Source organism: Melospiza melodia, chromosome 2, assembly GCF_035770615.1.
Source record: "Melospiza melodia melodia isolate bMelMel2 chromosome 2, bMelMel2.pri, whole genome shotgun sequence".
Taxonomy (NCBI): Eukaryota; Metazoa; Chordata; class Aves; order Passeriformes; family Passerellidae; genus Melospiza; species Melospiza melodia.
In genome coordinates, this window is record NC_086195.1 from 296,666 (window position 1) to 312,531 (window position 15,866).

The 15,866-nt window shown below is 70.4% G+C and overlaps 3 protein-coding genes across 4 annotated transcripts; 2 read left to right on the top strand and 1 right to left on the bottom strand.

Moving 5' to 3' along the window:
• The first annotated feature begins 29 nt into the window (after nucleotides 1-29).
• Nucleotides 30-6,437, top strand: TPP1 (tripeptidyl peptidase 1). 2 transcript variants are annotated; one of them, XM_063179767.1, is made up of 13 exons: nucleotides 30-71; nucleotides 1,071-1,166; nucleotides 1,234-1,373; nucleotides 1,492-1,642; nucleotides 2,012-2,133; nucleotides 2,417-2,607; nucleotides 2,841-3,039; nucleotides 4,254-4,442; nucleotides 4,527-4,599; nucleotides 5,020-5,140; nucleotides 5,250-5,408; nucleotides 5,518-5,655; nucleotides 6,226-6,437. In XM_063179767.1, the coding sequence occupies exons 1-13, from the start codon at nucleotides 61-63 to the stop codon at nucleotides 6,364-6,366; spliced, it is 1,731 nt and encodes a 576-aa protein (XP_063035837.1). In that variant the 5' UTR covers nucleotides 30-60; the 3' UTR covers nucleotides 6,367-6,437. The 2 variants fall into 2 exon arrangements, with proteins under 2 accessions (XP_063035837.1, XP_063035829.1); XM_063179759.1 differs by lacking the exon at nucleotides 30-71 and adding an exon at nucleotides 127-143.
• Nucleotides 6,438-6,670: 233 nt separating this feature from the next.
• On the top strand, nucleotides 6,671-8,753 carry TAF10 (TATA-box binding protein associated factor 10). Its single transcript, XM_063179792.1, has 5 exons — nucleotides 6,671-6,851; nucleotides 7,614-7,765; nucleotides 7,904-7,968; nucleotides 8,077-8,191; nucleotides 8,592-8,753. Exons 1-5 carry the CDS (start codon nucleotides 6,671-6,673, stop codon nucleotides 8,679-8,681), a joined length of 603 nt encoding a protein of 200 aa, XP_063035862.1. The 3' UTR covers nucleotides 8,682-8,753.
• A 443-nt stretch (nucleotides 8,754-9,196) lies between these two features.
• ILK (integrin linked kinase) lies at nucleotides 9,197-15,414 on the bottom strand. The gene is made up of 13 exons (XM_063179780.1): nucleotides 15,358-15,414; nucleotides 13,480-13,573; nucleotides 12,319-12,484; nucleotides 11,924-12,019; nucleotides 11,749-11,845; nucleotides 11,572-11,655; nucleotides 11,382-11,467; nucleotides 11,064-11,173; nucleotides 10,692-10,819; nucleotides 10,475-10,596; nucleotides 10,296-10,395; nucleotides 10,093-10,223; nucleotides 9,197-9,863 (listed from the first exon to the last, which is right to left on the bottom strand). The coding sequence occupies exons 2-13, from the start codon at nucleotides 13,566-13,568 to the stop codon at nucleotides 9,714-9,716; spliced, it is 1,359 nt and encodes a 452-aa protein (XP_063035850.1). The 5' UTR covers nucleotides 13,569-13,573; nucleotides 15,358-15,414; the 3' UTR covers nucleotides 9,197-9,713.
• Nucleotides 15,415-15,866: the final 452 nt, after the last annotated feature.

Genomic DNA, 15,866 nt, shown 5'->3' on the forward strand with positions numbered 1-15,866 from the left:
GTGTCCCCACGTGGCGGGAGTCACGCGCCCGCACACGCACGTGACCGGCGGCAGGGCGGCATGGCGCGGGGGTAACGGGCACGGGGCACGGGACGGGGGGCACGGAGCGGGGGGACACCCCGGCAGGGCGGCATGGCGCGGGGGTAACGGGCACGGGGCACGGGACGGGGGGCACGGAGCGGGGGGACACCCCGGCAGGGCGGCATGGCGCGGGGATAACGGGCACCGAGCGGGGCACCCCGGCACGGGAACACCGGGACACCCCTCGGTGGCATGGGCGCTACCGGGGCGAGGGCGCCTTCCGGCCCCGGCGATGGGCACCGCAGGGGTCCGGCGGGGCTCCCGGGTGACGGAGGCTCAGGGTGTCCATGGGGCTCCCGGGTGGCGGTGGGGACGGGCCCGGCGGTCAGGCGGGGTTCCCCGGTGTGAGGGCTCGTGGGTCGGGCGGGGTTCCCCGGTGTGAGGGCCCGTGGGTCGGGCGGGGTTCCCCGGTGGGGACGGGCCCGGCGGTCGGGCGGGGTTCCCCGGTGTGAGGGCCCGGCGGTCAGGCGGGGTTCCCCGGTGGGGACGGGCCCGTGGGTCAGGCGGGGTTCCCCGGTGTGAGGGCTCGTGGGTCGGGCGGGGTTCCCCGGTGTGAGGGCCCGTGGGTCGGGCGGGGTTCCCCGGTGGGGACGGGCCCGGCGGTCGGGCGGGGTTCCCCGGTGTGAGGGCCCGGGGGTCGGGCGGGGTTCCCCGGTGGGGACGGGCCCGGCGGTCAGGCGGGGTCCCCGGTGTGAGGGCTCGCCGGTCAGGCGGGGTTCCCCGGTGTGAGGGCCCGGGGGTCAGGCGGGGTCCCCGGTGTGAGGGCCCGGGGGTCGGGCGGGGTTCCCCGGTGTGAGGGCTCGCCGGTCAGGCGGGGTTCCCGGTCGCAGGGTCAGACAGGCTCCCTCCCCGGTGCTGGGACCCGGGAGCTCCGGCGGCGCTCCCCAGGCCCAGGCTAAGGCGCGGCCAGAGGGGCTCCGGGCCCTGTCCACGGTGGGTCCCGGTTCCCCCGGGCTGTGCCGGTCCCGTGCTCCCCTGAGCCATTGCAGGTGTTGGGGGGTCCCCGCCGTGCTGGCGCTGTGTGCGGCCGCCTGGAGCTGCGCGCCGGGGCTGGCGCTGGAGCTGGAGCGGGATCAGCCGTTCCGGTAGGTGCGGGGCCGGGCCGGGCCGGGTGCCGGTGCCGGTGCCGCCCCGCTGACCGTGCCCCCGCAGCGTGCCCCCCGGCTGGGCCCACGCCGGCCGCGTGGATCCCGGGCAGCCGGTGCAGCTGACCTTCGCCCTGCGGCAGCGCGGCACCGCCCGCCTCGCCCGCCTGGTCCAGGCCGTGTCCGACCCCCGGTCCCCGCGATACGGTAACGGCCCCGTCCCTGAGGCCCTGGACCCCGGGGCCCGTGATACGGTAACGGCCCTGTCCCTGAGGCCCTGGACCCCGGGGCCCGTGAGGGGATCTGACCCCTGTGTGCCCCCCAGGGCAGTACCTGTCCCTGGAGCAGCTCAGGGACTTGGTCCAGCCTTCCACAGCCACGCTGATGACAGTTCTGAAGTGGCTGCAGGGCCATGGTGTAGAGGATTGCTGGAGTGTCACCACCCTTGACTTTCTGGAGTGTTACCTGCCTGCAAGGTGAGCTCCAAGGGCTGGAACCTGCTCTGCTGGCCCTGTGGTGCCTGTCCCTGTGTCTCACTACTGTCCCATCCTGTGCTGGCTGTTCCCGTGTCCCAGTGCAGCCCCAGTCCCTGGTGGCCGTCCCTCTCTCCCAGCGCTGTCCCGTGGTGGCTGTCCCTGTGTCCCAGTGCAGTTCCACTCCGTGGTGGCTGTCCCTCTCTCCCGGCCCTGTCCCGTGGTGGCTGTCCCTGTGTCCCAGTGCAGTTCCACTCCGTGGTGGCTGTCCCTCTCTCCCGGCCCTGTCCCGTGGTGGCTGTCCCTGTGTCCCAGTGCAGTTCCACTCCGTGGTGGCTGTCCCTCTCTCCCAGCGCTGTCCCTGTGTTGCAGCACGGCCGAGCGCCTGCTCCCCGGGGCCGAGTTCCACCGCTACGTGCAGGGCCAGCAGAGCCTGGTGCGGTCCCCGCTGCCCTACACGGTCCCTGCAGAGCTTGCCGAGCACCTGGACTTCGGTAGGTCCCCCCTGGGGGAGGTGAGGCTGCGGAGCCTCCTGCAGAGCCCTGCTCCGTGGCATCCAGTGAAAGGTGCAGGGCATGCCAGGCTGGGGCTGGCTCAGCCGTGGAAGGCTGCAGAGGCTCTTCCCTGGGCCAGGGCTGCAGGGCTGGGCAATGCAAGCCGTGCTGCTGGCCTGCCCATGCAGTAATGGGGCAGTGATGGAGAGCCCAGGGCTGTGTCCTGCCTTGCCAGGGCTCTGTGCCCTGACAGCCTCTCCTGTCCCGCTGTGCTCTGCTGCAGTGGGTGGGCTGCACCGGTTCCCCACGGAGCGCAAGGCGGTCAGCAGGGCCAGGAAGGAGCCACAGCTGGCACCACAGCTGGCACGAGCGTCGTTCCACCTGGGCGTGACACCGGCCGTCCTGCGCCAGAGATACAACATGACAGGAGGGGACGTGGGGCTCCTGCCCAACAACAGCCAGGCCTGTGCACAGGTAACCCCTGCCCGCTCTGTGTGCCAAGGCTGTCCCAGGGATTGGTGCTGGTCCTCTGGGGGTCGTGGCACAGCTGGGTGTCCCAGGGGGCCTGCTGGTCCAGGGGTTGTGGCACAGCTGGGCGTCCCTTGGTGGCTGCTGTACAGAGCCGTGCTGGGCGATTTCCTGTGCCAGGATCACGGTGTTACTTTGTTGTTTCGAGAGGAGGCAGCCTGTCCCTCTGTGTCCCGCAGTTCCTCGAGCAGTACTTCCACCAGGCTGACCTGGCCGAGTTCATGCAGCTCTTTGGCAGCGGCTTTGCCCACCGCACGCAGGTGGACCGGGTGGTGGGGCGCCAGGGCCGCGGCAAAGCCGGGCTGGAGGCCAGCCTGGACGTGGAGTACATCATGAGCACGGGGGCCAACGTCTCCACCTGGGTCTTCAGCAATCCAGGTACTGGGGAACAGCCCGAGGGGCAGGGGGCACCCAGAGGGAGGAGGGGAGTGCCCGGAGCACAGGAGGGAACACTTGGAGGAGTAAGGGAGGGGGCTGGAACGGGAGAGGGGAGTGCTCAGAGGGGTGAGGGCAGAGCGGCAGGGCTGTGCAGCACCTGGCTGCAGGACAGCCCCAGGTGAGGGCAGAGCGGCAGGGCTGTGCAGCAGCTGGCTGCAGGACAGCCCCAGGTGCTTTCCCAGCTGCTCTGAGTGCTCCCTGCGTGCTCCCCAAGTCAGAGCTGGCCCCGCACTCCCAGCTCCTGGGGATGTCACTCCTGCTGTGTGCAGTGACTGTGAACTGTGTGAACCTTCAACGCCCAGGGTATCCTGGAGCAGGGATTTCATTGCTGGCACCGCACGGAGCAGCTGCCCTGCTCAGATCCCATGAAGGAGGGCACAGCCCTCCTCCCCTGGGGATTTCCAGCTCTGCTGCAGCTCAGCTCCCCACCCACGAGTCTCCCAGGGCAGCAGATGAGGGAGAGTGAGGGAATCGGGGAAAACAAATTGCCAAACAGCTTGCACAAACACAAACACGGCACGGTGCTAGGGGCAGTGTCCCAGATTGGGAGCTGGCTGGGCCGGTGAGTGCCACAGGACAGTGGCCCTGTCCCCGATGGTGACAGTGGCAGCAGGGTGCTGCCTTTCCCTCCACCCTGACACAGTTGCAGGTGTGGGAAGGTGCAGGTGCCCTGGTGTGGGTGACTGAGAGTCAGCGGGGGTGGCTGGGGCTCTGCCCCCCTCCCAGGGGCGAGGCTGGAGGGCAGGGAGGCACCGGGCGGCTGGAATGTGTGCAGGTGGCACATGCACCACTCTGCTGGGACCTTTGCCACAGGAGGAGCCGAGGCCCTGCTGGGTCCGCAGGTGCCCCCGTGGCTGCAGCCCTGGGCAGAGTCTTGGAGAGGGGCGTGAGTGCAGCCCCCTGTCCTGGGCTAACGATGGCCCTCTTGCCAAGCCCATGGGCTGAGCTGGAGCTCAGTGCCAATGTCAGGAGCCCCAGGATGAGCTCACGGAGCTCCAGGGTGTGCTGCGGCTCTGGGGCCCACAGGAAGGAGCACTTGGGGCTGCCCTGCCCTGTAGGAAGGTGCTGGTGCTGCTGAGGCAGGACTCCTCTCTGTCCCCCGTCCCTGATGTCAGGGGAGCCATCCTCGTGTCCCTTGCCCCATGTCCTTGCAGGGCGCCACGAGAGCCAGGAGCCCTTCTTGGCCTGGCTGGTGCTGCTCAGCAACATGTCCTCGGTGCCCTGGGTGCACTCGGTGAGCTACGGGGACGACGAGGACAGCCTGTCCTACGCCTACATGGAGCGCGTCAACACCGAGCTCATGAAGGCGGCGGCGCGCGGCCTCACCATCCTCTTCGCCTCAGGTGGGGCCGGGCGGGGCTGGGGCGGGGCTGGGGAGGGGCTGCCCGGTGCCAGGGGGTCCCCTGTCACCTGTTCTGTGCCGGCAGGTGACGACGGTGCTGGCTGCCGGCGGGAGCACAGCGGGAACCACACGTTCCGGCCCAGCTTCCCGGCCTCCAGGTGGGTGCCAGGCGTCAGTGCAGCCCGCGGGGCACAGCCAGCCCCGGACCCACAGGAGCACAGCCGGCCCCAGCCCCACAGGAGCACAGCTGGCCCCAGCCCCACGGGGCACAGTCAGCTCCAGCCCCACAGGAGCACAGCCGGCCCCAGCCCCACGGGGGCACAGCCAGCCCCGGACCCACAGGGACATGGCTAGCCCCAGCCCCACGGGGCACAGCCAGCCCCAGCCCCACGGGGTCTGAGCCCTCCAAGATCACCTGGGGTCCTCACCAACTTCTTACATACCCCAGAGGTGCAGCCTGTGCAGCTCCAGGGGCTGGTTGGGTTTGTGGGGCGAGGTTTTGGTACCAGAGGGGGCTCTTGGTGGCTGCCGAGGCCCAGGCAGCCGTGTGCCCAGCTGCAGTGTCCCCGTCTCCCCAGCCCCTACGTCACCACGGTGGGTGGCACATCCTTCAAGAACCCCTTCCTGGTGACAGAGGAGGTGACGGATTACATCAGCGGGGGCGGCTTCAGCAACGTCTTCCCCATGCCTGAGTACCAGGTAGGGACCCCTGTGCTGCCAGCCCGGGGCTGCAGGGGTAGGGCTGGGGGGACAGGGCGCAGTGGGCACAGTGGGCAGTGGAGATGCCCACAGGCCGTGGCGTCCCCAGGCCGCTGCTGTCGGGCGTTTCCTGCGCTCAGCCTCCAAGCTGCCCCCCAGCTCCTACTACAACAGCAGCGGCCGTGCCTACCCCGACCTGGCCGCGCTCTCCGACAACTACTGGGTGGTGACAAACCGCATCCCGCTGCCCTGGGTCTCGGGCACCTCGGTAAGGGGCTCATGCCCGCTGCACGGGGTCTCGGGCACCTCGGTAAGGAGCCCGTCCCCGCTGCCCTCGGCGTGGCAGGCCTGGGCTGAGGGGGGTTGTGCCCACGCAGGCGTCCACGCCGGTGGTGGCAGGCATGGTGGCACTGATCAACGACCGGCGCCTGCAGCGGGGGCTGCCGCCCCTCGGCTTCCTCAACCCGGCGCTCTACCAGCTGCAGAAACAAGGGCTCAGTGATGCCTTCTACGATGTGAGTGGGGCAGGGAGGGGCTCTGCTGGGGGCTGACTTGGGTGTCCTGATGTGTGGGGCTGAGGCCTGGGGCAGGCCTGTCCGTGGGGCTGGGAAGGCCATGTTTGCTCCAGGGGCTGTGGTAGGGCTCCTGCTCCCAGAGCTGTGCCTGGGGCAGGACAGAGTCCCCTTGTCCTTCCCATGGGAGGGGTGTCCTGGTGTTCCCCTTGTCCTTCCCATGGGAGGGGTGTCCACGGGCTCCTGTGAGCTTTGTGGGTCAGGTCCCCTCGTGTGGCAGGGGCTGCAGAGGTGCCAGGGTGCAGCTGAGCGTGCTGTTCCACATTGCCCGTGTCCCAAGGGGACCCTGTGCCATGGGGGGCGTTGTGCGGATCCCCGTGTCAGATGGCTGGGGCCCCTGTCCCTGGGATTCCCGTCTCAGGGATGGCAGGGACGGCTGTCCCTGGTTCCCGAGTACTGCAGGCAGGGTCCCTGTGCCCATGGTACAGCTGTCCCAGGGCTGTGTGGGGCTCCTGTGCTCCGGAGGTCTCTGTCCCGAGACTCGGAGCCCCCGCACTGAGGCTGTCCCCGCAGGTGATCCAGGGCTGCCACCTGTCCTGCCTGGACGGCACCGTGCAGGGCCAGGGCTTCTGCGCCACCCCCGCCTGGGACCCGGTCACCGGCTGGGGCACCCCCAATTTCCCGCGCCTGCTGCGGGCGCTGGGGCCGCGCTGAGCAGGGCGCGGTGGCCGGACAGCGGCACCGGACAGCGGAACCGAACCCCCCCGGACGGTGAAGGCCGCGGAACCGGGGGCGGGGCGGGGCAATAAACACCCAAGCCCCGCCCACCTCTCTGTTTGTGTCCGCGCCGCCGCCAGGGGGCGTGTGGGGGCGTGAGCGTCGGAGGGCGGGACCAATGGGGGCGGGGCGGGGGCCGGCAGAGCCAATGGGCTGGCGGGAGGGGCGGGGCGGAGGGGCCGCGGGGCCAATCGAGCGGGTGGGCGCGCGCAGGCGCGGAGCGGAGGCTGGTGCCGGGACCATGAGCGGCAGCGCCGATCCCGACCCCGCGCCCGCCGCCCCGGCGGCCCCGCCAGGCCCCGCCGAGGGCAGCAAGCCCAGCCCGGCCGCCGTGGGCAGCGCCGGGCCCGGGGCGGCGCCGGTTGCGGGGGGCGGCGCGGCGCGGGCCTCCGAGGGCTGTGCGGCCGGCGCGAGGGGGCCCGGTGAGTCGCGGTGGGGCCGGCGGGGGATGGGCCCCGGGCGCGGGAGCCCCGCGGGCCGCCCCGAGCCGCTCTGGCCGGGGAGCGGCGTCCGGTGGCGCGGGTGTCCGGGTGGCGCTGACCGTGCTGTGCCGGTGGTACTCCCGGCGCTGACCGTGCTGTCCCGCAGTGCCGGTGCCGGTACCAGCGGGGCTCCCGGCGCTGACCGTGCTGTCCCGCAGTGCCGGTGCCGGTACCAGCGGGGCTCCCGGCGCTGACCGTGCTGTCCCGCAGTGCCGGTGCCGGTACCAGCGGGGCTCCCGGCGCTGACCGTGCTGTCCCGCAGTGCCGGTGCCGGTGCCGGTACCAGCGGGGCTCCCGGCGCTGACCGTGCTGTCCCGCAGTGCCGGTGCCGGTACCAGCGGGGCTCCCGGTGCTGACCGTGCTGTCCCGCAGTGCCGGTGCCGGTACCAGCGGGGCTCCCGGCGCTGACCGTGCTGTCCCGCAGTGCCGGTGCCGGTGCCGGTACCAGCGGGGCTCCCGGCGCTGACCGTGCTGTCCCGCAGTGCCGGTGCCGGTACCAGCGGGGCTCCCGGTGCTGACCGTGCTGTCCCGCAGTGCCGGTGCCGGTACCAGCGGGGCTCCCGGCGCTGACCGTGCTGTCCCGCAGTGCCGGTGCCGGTGCCGGTGCCGGTACCAGCGGGGCTCCCGGCGCTGACCGTGCTGTCCCGCAGTGCCGGTGCCGGTACCAGCGGGGCTCCCGGTGCTGACCGTGCTGTCCCGCAGTGCCGGTGTCCGCGGCCGTGGCCGCCCCCCCGGACGGGGCCATGTCCAACGGCGTGTACGTGCCGCCCGCGGCCAACGGCGACGTGAAGCCCGTGGTGTCCACCACGCCGCTCGTGGACTTCCTCATGCAGCTGGAGGACTACACGCCCACGGTACCGACACAGGGCGGCTCCTGGGGGACGGGGCAGTCCCGCGGTGCCGGGACACGGGGCGGCTCCCGTGCCGCGGGATACAGGATGTGGAAGCGCTCCCGCGGCGCCCTGGAGCCGTTCCAACTCTTCCCTCCGCAGATCCCGGACGCCGTCACGGGGTATTACCTGAACCGGGCGGGGTTTGAGGCCTCGGACCCCCGCATGTGAGTGGCCGCGGGGCGGGGGGGTCCCGGAGCCCCGCGGGGGTTCGCCCTCCGGCAGAGGGGCCCGCGGGTCCCGGCCACCCCGCCGACACCGGCCCTGTCCCGCAGAATCCGCCTGATCTCGCTGGCCGCACAGAAGTTCATCTCGGACATCGCCAACGACGCGCTGCAGCACTGCAAGATGAAGGGCACGGCCTCGGGCAGCTCCCGCAGCAAGAGCAAGGTGAGGGCACCGAGGCAGGCGGGGAGCCCTCCTGGCACGGGGCTGAGCCTGCAGCCCCCCAGGGCAGGGACACGAGGGGGGCACACGGAGCTTGTGGGCACACGTTGGTGCCCCCCACCCCAGCAGTGGCTGCAGCTCTGGGTTTGGGGAGGAGCTGGAGTGAGGGGTCCCGGGACCCTCCCAGTGCCATGTCTGGGGTGCAGGGGCTCTGCAAGGCCAATGGCATTGGGTGCTGGGTGTCTGGGGACGCCTGAGGGCACAGGATAACAGGACACGGGGAGCTGGGAACGCCTCAGTGCTGCCCAGCAGCGCCTCTGGGAGGGGGACACGCCTGTCCACGTGCCCTGGGGGTCCCACAGCCCCGGCTGTCCCTGCTGTGACCCCTGCCCCGTGTCCCCAGGACAAGAAGTACACGCTGACCATGGAGGACCTGACGCCGGCGCTGGCCGAGTACGGCATCAACGTGAAGAAGCCACACTACTTCACGTAGAGCTCGGGGAGCTTGGGCAGGGTGCAGGGATTGTGTCGGTGCTATTAAACACCTCGCAGGGTTTGGAGGGAAGGCAGCCTTGCTCCTGTGCCTGCGCCCACCAGTGCTGGCCCTGCTCCTCTACATGCTCATCCCCCTCTGCCCGTCTCAGGGGGCTCCGTGCTCCTGACAGTGCTGGAGCAGAGTGGGCTGAGGGGACAGGAACTGGCCAGCACTCCTCCTCCTTCCCTGAACTGCCCCTTGCCTCCCAAGGGAATGCCCTGGGGGCTGCACTGCAAATGGAGCCAGGGACAGGACCTGAGCCCACCCCTCCTGCAGCTCCCGAGGGGCCCTGTGCCATCCACCCTTCCTGTGCGGGGCACCACACGTTGCTGTGGTGATGGGTGCAAGGCAGCGCCACATCAATCCAACCCCACCCTCAGTCCTGGACACCCCCTGTGAGTCCCAGCCCCCCAGTCACTCCAGCCCCTCGCCCCCAGCTCTCCCCATTCCCCGCCCTGTACCCCAGCAGCTGGTTCCATACCAAAGGTTTATTGGGTTGCCAGAGGCCATTCTGGGGCCAGAGGGAAGTGGCCAGTGAAGCGCGAAGCGGGGGCAGTGCTGGGCACCACAGGTGGCCTCTCCTGGGCTGCCCCTTGCCCCCCAGCCTTGGGGGGCTGAGTCCTGGGTCAGGCTTTGCCCAGCGAGGGGGACAGGGGGCCCCACAGCCCCGTCCCCCCGCAGCAGGGCCAGGCCACGCGCCGTGCCCTGGGCTGGGGGGGCTGCCCCGGGCTGGGGGCTGCCCTGGGCTGGGGGGGCTGCCCCGGGCTGGGGGGGCTGCCCTGGGCTGGGGGGGCTGCCCTGGGCGGGGGGCTGCCCCGGGCGGGGGGCCGGGGCCTGCAGAGCTCCAGCGCAGGCAGTGCCATCTGTACCGTGTGTCCGTGGCTGGCTCAGGGTGAGGAGTGTCCTCTGCTCCCCCTGACTCTGGGGCTAAAGGCACTTGGGGGTGGTGGGGGGCGCAAGGCAGCACTGGAGGGAGCAGGCGCCTCCTCCCTACTTCTCCTGCATCTTCTCCAGGATGGGTACGATCATGTCGAACTTGGGGCGCTTGGCCGGGTCCTCGTTCATGCAGATCTTCATCAGTTTGCAGATGTGGGGGGAGATGCCGGGGGGGATGGTGGGACGCAGCCCCTCCAGTGCTACCTGCAGGCCAGAGGAGGAGCCAGAGTCGGGGCTGGGACCCTGCCCCCGCAGGCAGGGACACCTTCTACCTGCCCAGGTGCTTCACACCCCCTCCAACCTGGCCTAAACACTCACAGGGATGGAGCAGCCCGAGTTCTCTGTGCCAGGGCCTCACCACCCTCAGTGGCCAGAACCGCTCCCCTAACTGATCCAAATGAGTTCCTCTGCTGCTGTCCCCACACGCCCTCACCTTCATGCCGATCTCCATGTTGGACAGGTCAGCGAAGGGCACCTCACGTGTCACCAGCTCCCACAGCAGCACAGCAAAGCTCCACATGTCAGCCGAGCGCCGGTTGATCTCCTCTGGCTTCTTCTGCAGGGCTGGGGATGGCTGGGGGCTGAGTGGGGCTGGGGGCTCGGGGGGCGCGGGGGGGCTGGGAACGGGGCACTCACCTTCGGGAGCCACCCAGGCCGGGGCGTACATCCGCCCCGGGCACTGGAAGGAGAACTTGACGTCGGCCATGCTGATGCGTGCCGTCATGTCCTCGTCGATCTGGGGACAGCAGCAGGGGGTCAGCAGGAGCCCCCCACCCCCAGAGCCCCCGGCTGGGCGAGGGGCTGCGCTCGCTCACCATGACGCTGCGGCTGTTGAGGTGGTGCCGCGGGATGAGGGGCTCCAGCGTGTGCAGGAAGGCCATGCCCCGCGCGATGTCGAAGGCGAACTTCACCGCCTGCATCTGGTCCACCACAAAATCTGGGAACGGGGGGGACGGGGTCAACCCACCCCAAGTCCAGCCAGGGCTGTGGCTGGAGAGGCTGCCCCCAAACACGCCATCCCCCCGCACTCACTGGTTCCCTCGTGCAGGACGTTGTACAGGGAGCCGTAGGGCATCCAGTGGCTGATGACAATGGGGTGGGGAGCTGGAGGGGCCTGGCAGGCACCCAGCACCGGCAGCACGTTGGGGTGGGAAAAGATCCTGCAAGAGAAGTGGCAGCCCTAAGAACAGGAAGGGGCTCCCTGCATCCCCTCGTTGCCCTCTGCCATCCCCCAGAGCCTCCCAGCCCTTGGCCACCACCCTGCAGCGTTCCTGGCCCCACAGAGCTGGGTATGCCTGCCCCATACTCTGGCAGCTGCTGCTGGCCCCGAGAAGGTGCCCTGGCCAGGGGCTGGTGGGGATCCCAGCACATTCCGGGCTGGCTCCAGGCACGAGCAGCGCTCACCGCAGTTTTGGGTACTCCTCGTTGAAGTCCCGGCTCTTCCGCGTCGTCCAGTCCCGGATCCTCAGCATCTTGATTACGATGTCATTGCCCTGCCAGCGCCCCTTCCACAGCTGAGGGAGGAGCAGACACGGGCACTGAAAGGGCTGCAGAGGCCCCAGCATGCCCAGGCCCCCGTGTGGAGCCCACGGGACCAAGGGTGCACAACGAGAAAGGAGCCCCTTGAGCTGGGGGGCAGCTCCCTCCCTGCAGCTGGCCGTGGCACTGCGGAACGGCTGTGCCCAGCAGGGCCAGGACACGGCGGGGCTGAGAGGGACCCACCTCTCCCGACTGGTTCTCGTTCAGTTTGTGGCTCAGGCTCAGCTGTTTGAAGTCAATCCCAGCGAGTTTGTTCAGGGTCCCGTTCCCTGCAGTGGAAGGGGGATGATGCCTCTGGCTGCTGGATCCAGGAGGCAGTGCCAGCAGGGCACAGGGGACCCGTGGCACCCCCAAAGGGACCCCCAGGCCTTACTGGGCCGGGTGCGGGTTGTGCCCTTCCAGAACGTGTCCTTGTAGGGGATCTTGGTGAGGCTCTGGCCCAGCTTCTCAGCACGCTCTGCAGAGGGAGCAGGAGGAGGAGGGTGGCACCCCGAGCCTGCTGTGGCTGGCTGGAGGCTGTGTCAGCTGTGGGGTCCTGAGACCCTCGTACCTTTCAGGATCTCACGCAGTGGTGTCTTGGCCTTGTCTGTGGGCGTCTCACCATATTTGTTAGCAATGCTGACCAGGGCCCCGCTGCCCACCAGGTCCTGTGGGAGCAGGCAGCAAGGACTATGGTTTGTGATGGCCCCTCAGTGCCCCTTCCTCCTGCCCGGGCTCCCACTCACCTCAGCCACCTGCTCGTGTCCCCAGAAGCAGGCATAGTGCAGCGGCGTGTTCCCGTGCTCGTTCACTGCATTGATGTCTGCCTTGAACTGCATCAGCTGGGGACACGGGACAGCCCCTGTGAGCCCAGGACTGTCCCTGTGAGCCCAGGACTGTCCCTGTGAGCCCAGGACAGCCCTGTCCCTGTGCCTTGCCCTGGGGGATGCAGGGGCAGCACACTGGGCACTGCAGGGAGGGGGCTGAGCTGACGCGGGGCTCGGAGGGATTTGCAGGATTTGCGAGGAGCGGGGAGCTCAGGGGTGCTCCTGGCAGTGACCAGGGGAGCGAGGCCCACGAGGCTGGCGTGGGGGGCTGCTCGGGGCTGGGTCGGGGCAGGTGCTGGCGCGGGGGCCGGTACCTTCTGCACGATGTCGCGGTGGCCGTGGCTGGCGGCCAGGTGCAGCGGCGTGTCGTCGCCGCGGTTCATGACATTGATGCGGGCCCCGCGCATGATGAGCATGTCCACCACGTTGGAGCGGCCCTCGCGGCACGCCCAGTGCAGGGGGCTGAACCCATGGTCGTCCCTGCAGGGCGCGGGGGCTCTGCTCAGCTGAGGCCCCCTGTAGCCCCAGGCATCCCTGGCATCATTCTCACAACACCAGCAGCAGGGCAAGGGACCGGGCCGAGCATCCATCCCGCTCCCACCCCCACCAGGGCCCCACCAGCCCAGGCCAAATCCTGTCTCCTCCAAGGCTGAATCACAGCTGGATCCTGTCCCCATCCCCCCACTCCATGACCAAGTAAGGGAGGAGGTGGCAGCCAGGCCTTAAATGGAGATCAGGAACTGGCAGAGGGGCTGCTGCAGCCCCGGCTCCCCTCCAGCCCAGCTCCCCCCGGTCCCAGCCCCCTGGCACAGCAGACCCCATTTGTCCCCACCATGGCCCTGCAGGCAGGGGCTGCCCAGCACAGAACAGTTCCTTGGGCACTTCTGTGGGTCTGGGAGAGCTCCACGTGCCTGGGACCCCCAGGAGGGGCAGGGAGGCCTGACCAAGGGAAGCCATTTGTCTGGAGTGTGTCTGGAATGCCAGGGCCGTGGCCTGGCTGCGGTCAGGGTGCAGGGTCACCCTGCGTCAGCTCACACACTGCAGGCAGATGCTCCGAGCCCCAAGCCTGGCCCAAACGTGCTCCTGAATGGCTGTGAGCACACACTGGACCCCACAGTGCTGTGAGACCCCTCAAACGCGCCGTGGGGAGCAGAGCCCCGGGCACGCAGAGCGGCCCCCACAACTCCCGGCCCAGCTGTGTGCCCACACGTGTGCCACAGTGCTCCCCAGAGAGGGCACGGGGACATGAGGACAAGGTCAGGGGACACAGCCGCCGCCACAGGGACGGGGGAGGCAGCCCCAGCGCAGCTGATCCCGGCCGGGCCCTGAGGAAGTGGCCAGAGGATGTTTGGCCTCGTGCCTCAGCGATGCGGTAACTTCCTGCAGCGGGGAGGAGCTGCGTCCTGCCATCTGCCCCTGCCTTTCCATGGGGACAGCGGAAACCAGCGCCCAGCAGAGCCCCCAGCCCCACTCACCCCTGGTTGAGGTCGTTCTCGGTGTTGTCCAGCCACAGCCGCACGGCCACCGCGTTGCCCTCCCGGCACTGCGTGAAGATGTCGTCCATGGCAGCTGCGGGGGGACGTGGGTGAGGACACGGGGACAGACCCCGATGGCCCTCGGCAGGAAGGGCCCTGGAACGGCAGGTACAGGAGCCTCCTGCCCGTCCCCGAGCCCTCCCGCCCGTCCCTGTCCCTGTCCCTGTCCCTGTCCCTGTCCCTGTCCCTGTCCCTGTCCCTGTCCCTGCAGCTCTCCAGGAAGCCGCAGCAGGCTGAGGTCAGGGCTGGAGCCGGACCCGCAGCCCAAGGGGAACATCCCGGGTGCCTCCAGCGGGGCCGTGGCCGCCCACAGGAAGCCAGGCTGGCACCCCCGGGCTTATCAGCAGGCACAGCCGGCCCCGGTGCCCACAGCTCGGGGGCAGTGAGGCTGGGGAGCTCAGCACCCTCAAAATGGGACCCCGCAGATCTGGTGGGGGAACGGGACTGGGGTAACTCAGCGTCCCTGGCATGGGATCCTGCAGCCCCATGACCCTCCTGACCCACTTGGCTGGGCCTGGCACAGGCCATGCTCAGAAAGAGAGACCCCAAAGCCTCGTGCATGGAGGAGCCCATGGACATGGAACATCCATGGACACCCCAGCTCAGAGCCAGGCACTGAGCTCCCTCCTGCTGCCCGTGTCCCCGAGCCCCCGGCTGCGAGCGTGGCACCCGCTGTCCAGTGATCTGTGATGCTGAGCAGGGACGCACAGTGTCTCACAGCGTGGGGACGGTCAGATTGAATATGGCATCCCGACACGCACCCACTGGGGCTCAAACCTGCTGCTGGAGGATGCCCTGGACCTGCTGCCCACCCAGACACACAGGGCCCCCACCAGCTGCCAGCACCGCCAGCTGTCCCCCAGGACCCTGCCTGCACCCCTTGCCCCAGGCAGCTCCGAGAGGGGGACGCAGAACCCCGGATTTTTGCCAGGGTCTCGTACACCCCAGCATGGCCCCAGCAGCACTGGCCCTGTCCCGGCACCAGAACACCCACACTCCCGGATGAGATTTATCCCCCGCCCATTTGGGGGCGCCTCATGAAAAGGGGTCCCCAGGACATGCCACACTAGTCCCGGCCCTGTGGGACCTCACCCCGCAGCGATGATACCCCGTGCTGGCCCCACCCTGTCCCCAGCTCGGCCGGGACTGTGCCCCCTGTCACCCACCGGCCCCTGCCCAGTCCCGCAGCCCTGCCCGGATGGCCGGTGCCTGCCTCGGCCTGCCCAGCGCCCGGGGCAGGGCACGGCATGGGGACACACAGTGCCGGGGGTCACCCCGAACCAGCTGCTGGGGCCCCGCTCTGCCCTGCGGCCACATCTGTCCCTCCTGTGTACCCCAACCCTCCCGTGTACCCCCAACCCTCCCGTGTACCCCAACCCTCCCCTGTACCCCCACCTCTCCCCTGCACCCCCTACTCTCCCCTGTACCCCAATGCCTCCCCTTCAGCCCCCAACTCTCCCGTGTACCCCCACCTCTCCCCTGTACCCCAATCCTTCCCTGCACCCCCAACTCTCCCGTGTACCCCCAACTCTCCCGTGTACTCCCAACCCTCCGGTGTACCCCCAACTCTCCGGTGTACCCCCAACTCTCCCCTGTGCCCCCAGTCCTGTACCCCGATCCCTTCCCTCAACTCTCCCGTGCACCCCAACGCTTCCCTGCGCCACTCACCCTCCCCGGTACCCGGATCCCTTCCCTGCGCCCCCCACCGCTCCCCAGCAGCTCCCGCCCCGGCCCGGCCCTGGCTCCGGCTCCGTCCGGGCTCCGTCCGGCCCTGCCCCCGCTGGGGTGGCCCGCAGCCGCCCTCGCGGCCTCCCGAACCTGTCCCGCCGGGCGCGGGCGCCGTCCCGCCGTTACCGGCTGCGTGTCCCGGCGGCTCCGCAGGGCGGCGGCTGCGGCGGGCGCGGGGCGGGCGGGGGCTCCGCCCGAGAGCGCGCCCTCTGCCGGCCGGAACCCGCCCCGGCGGCTGCTCCGCCACACGGCACGGGCCGGGCGGGGCGGGGAGCGCGGGCGGGCGGGCGGGCGGGCTGCGGTCCGGGTGCGGGGCGTGCCGAGTGACCGGGGGCGCGGCTCCCGGCCGGGGCGGGGCGGGGAGCGCGGGCGGGCGGGCGGGCTGGGTTCCGGGTGCGGGGCGTGCCGAGTGACCGGGGGCGCGGTTACCGGCCGGGCGGGGCGGGGAGCGCGGGCGGGCGGGCGGGCTGGGTTCCGGGTGCGGGGCGTGCCGAGTGACCGGGGGCGCGGCTCCCGGCCGGGGCGGGGCGGGCCGCCCGTGGCACCGCCCGTGAAGCCCCCGGCCCCGCCCGGTCCTCCGGGCCGCGAGGAGGGGCTGT

Coding starts and splice junctions, on each gene's coding strand:
- ILK (XM_063179780.1), bottom strand. CDS start 13,568: ATGGACGACATCTTCACGCAGTGCCGGGAGGGCAACGCGGTGGCCGTG. Junction 10,597..10,691: donor CGTCCTGCACGAGGGAACCA/GTGAGTGCGGGG, acceptor CCCCGTTCCCAG/ATTTTGTGGTGGACCAGATG. Junction 9,864..10,092: donor ACATGGAGATCGGCATGAAG/GTGAGGGCGTGT, acceptor TCTGGCCTGCAG/GTAGCACTGGAGGGGCTGCG.
- TPP1 (XM_063179767.1), top strand. Junction 1,643..2,011: donor GAGTGTTACCTGCCTGCAAG/GTGAGCTCCAAG, acceptor CCTGTGTTGCAG/CACGGCCGAGCGCCTGCTCC. Junction 2,134..2,416: donor TGCCGAGCACCTGGACTTCG/GTAGGTCCCCCC, acceptor GCTCTGCTGCAG/TGGGTGGGCTGCACCGGTTC.
- TAF10 (XM_063179792.1), top strand. CDS start 6,671: ATGAGCGGCAGCGCCGATCCCGACCCCGCGCCCGCCGCCCCGGCGGCC. Junction 7,766..7,903: donor TGGAGGACTACACGCCCACG/GTACCGACACAG, acceptor TTCCCTCCGCAG/ATCCCGGACGCCGTCACGGG. Junction 7,969..8,076: donor GAGGCCTCGGACCCCCGCAT/GTGAGTGGCCGC, acceptor CCTGTCCCGCAG/AATCCGCCTGATCTCGCTGG.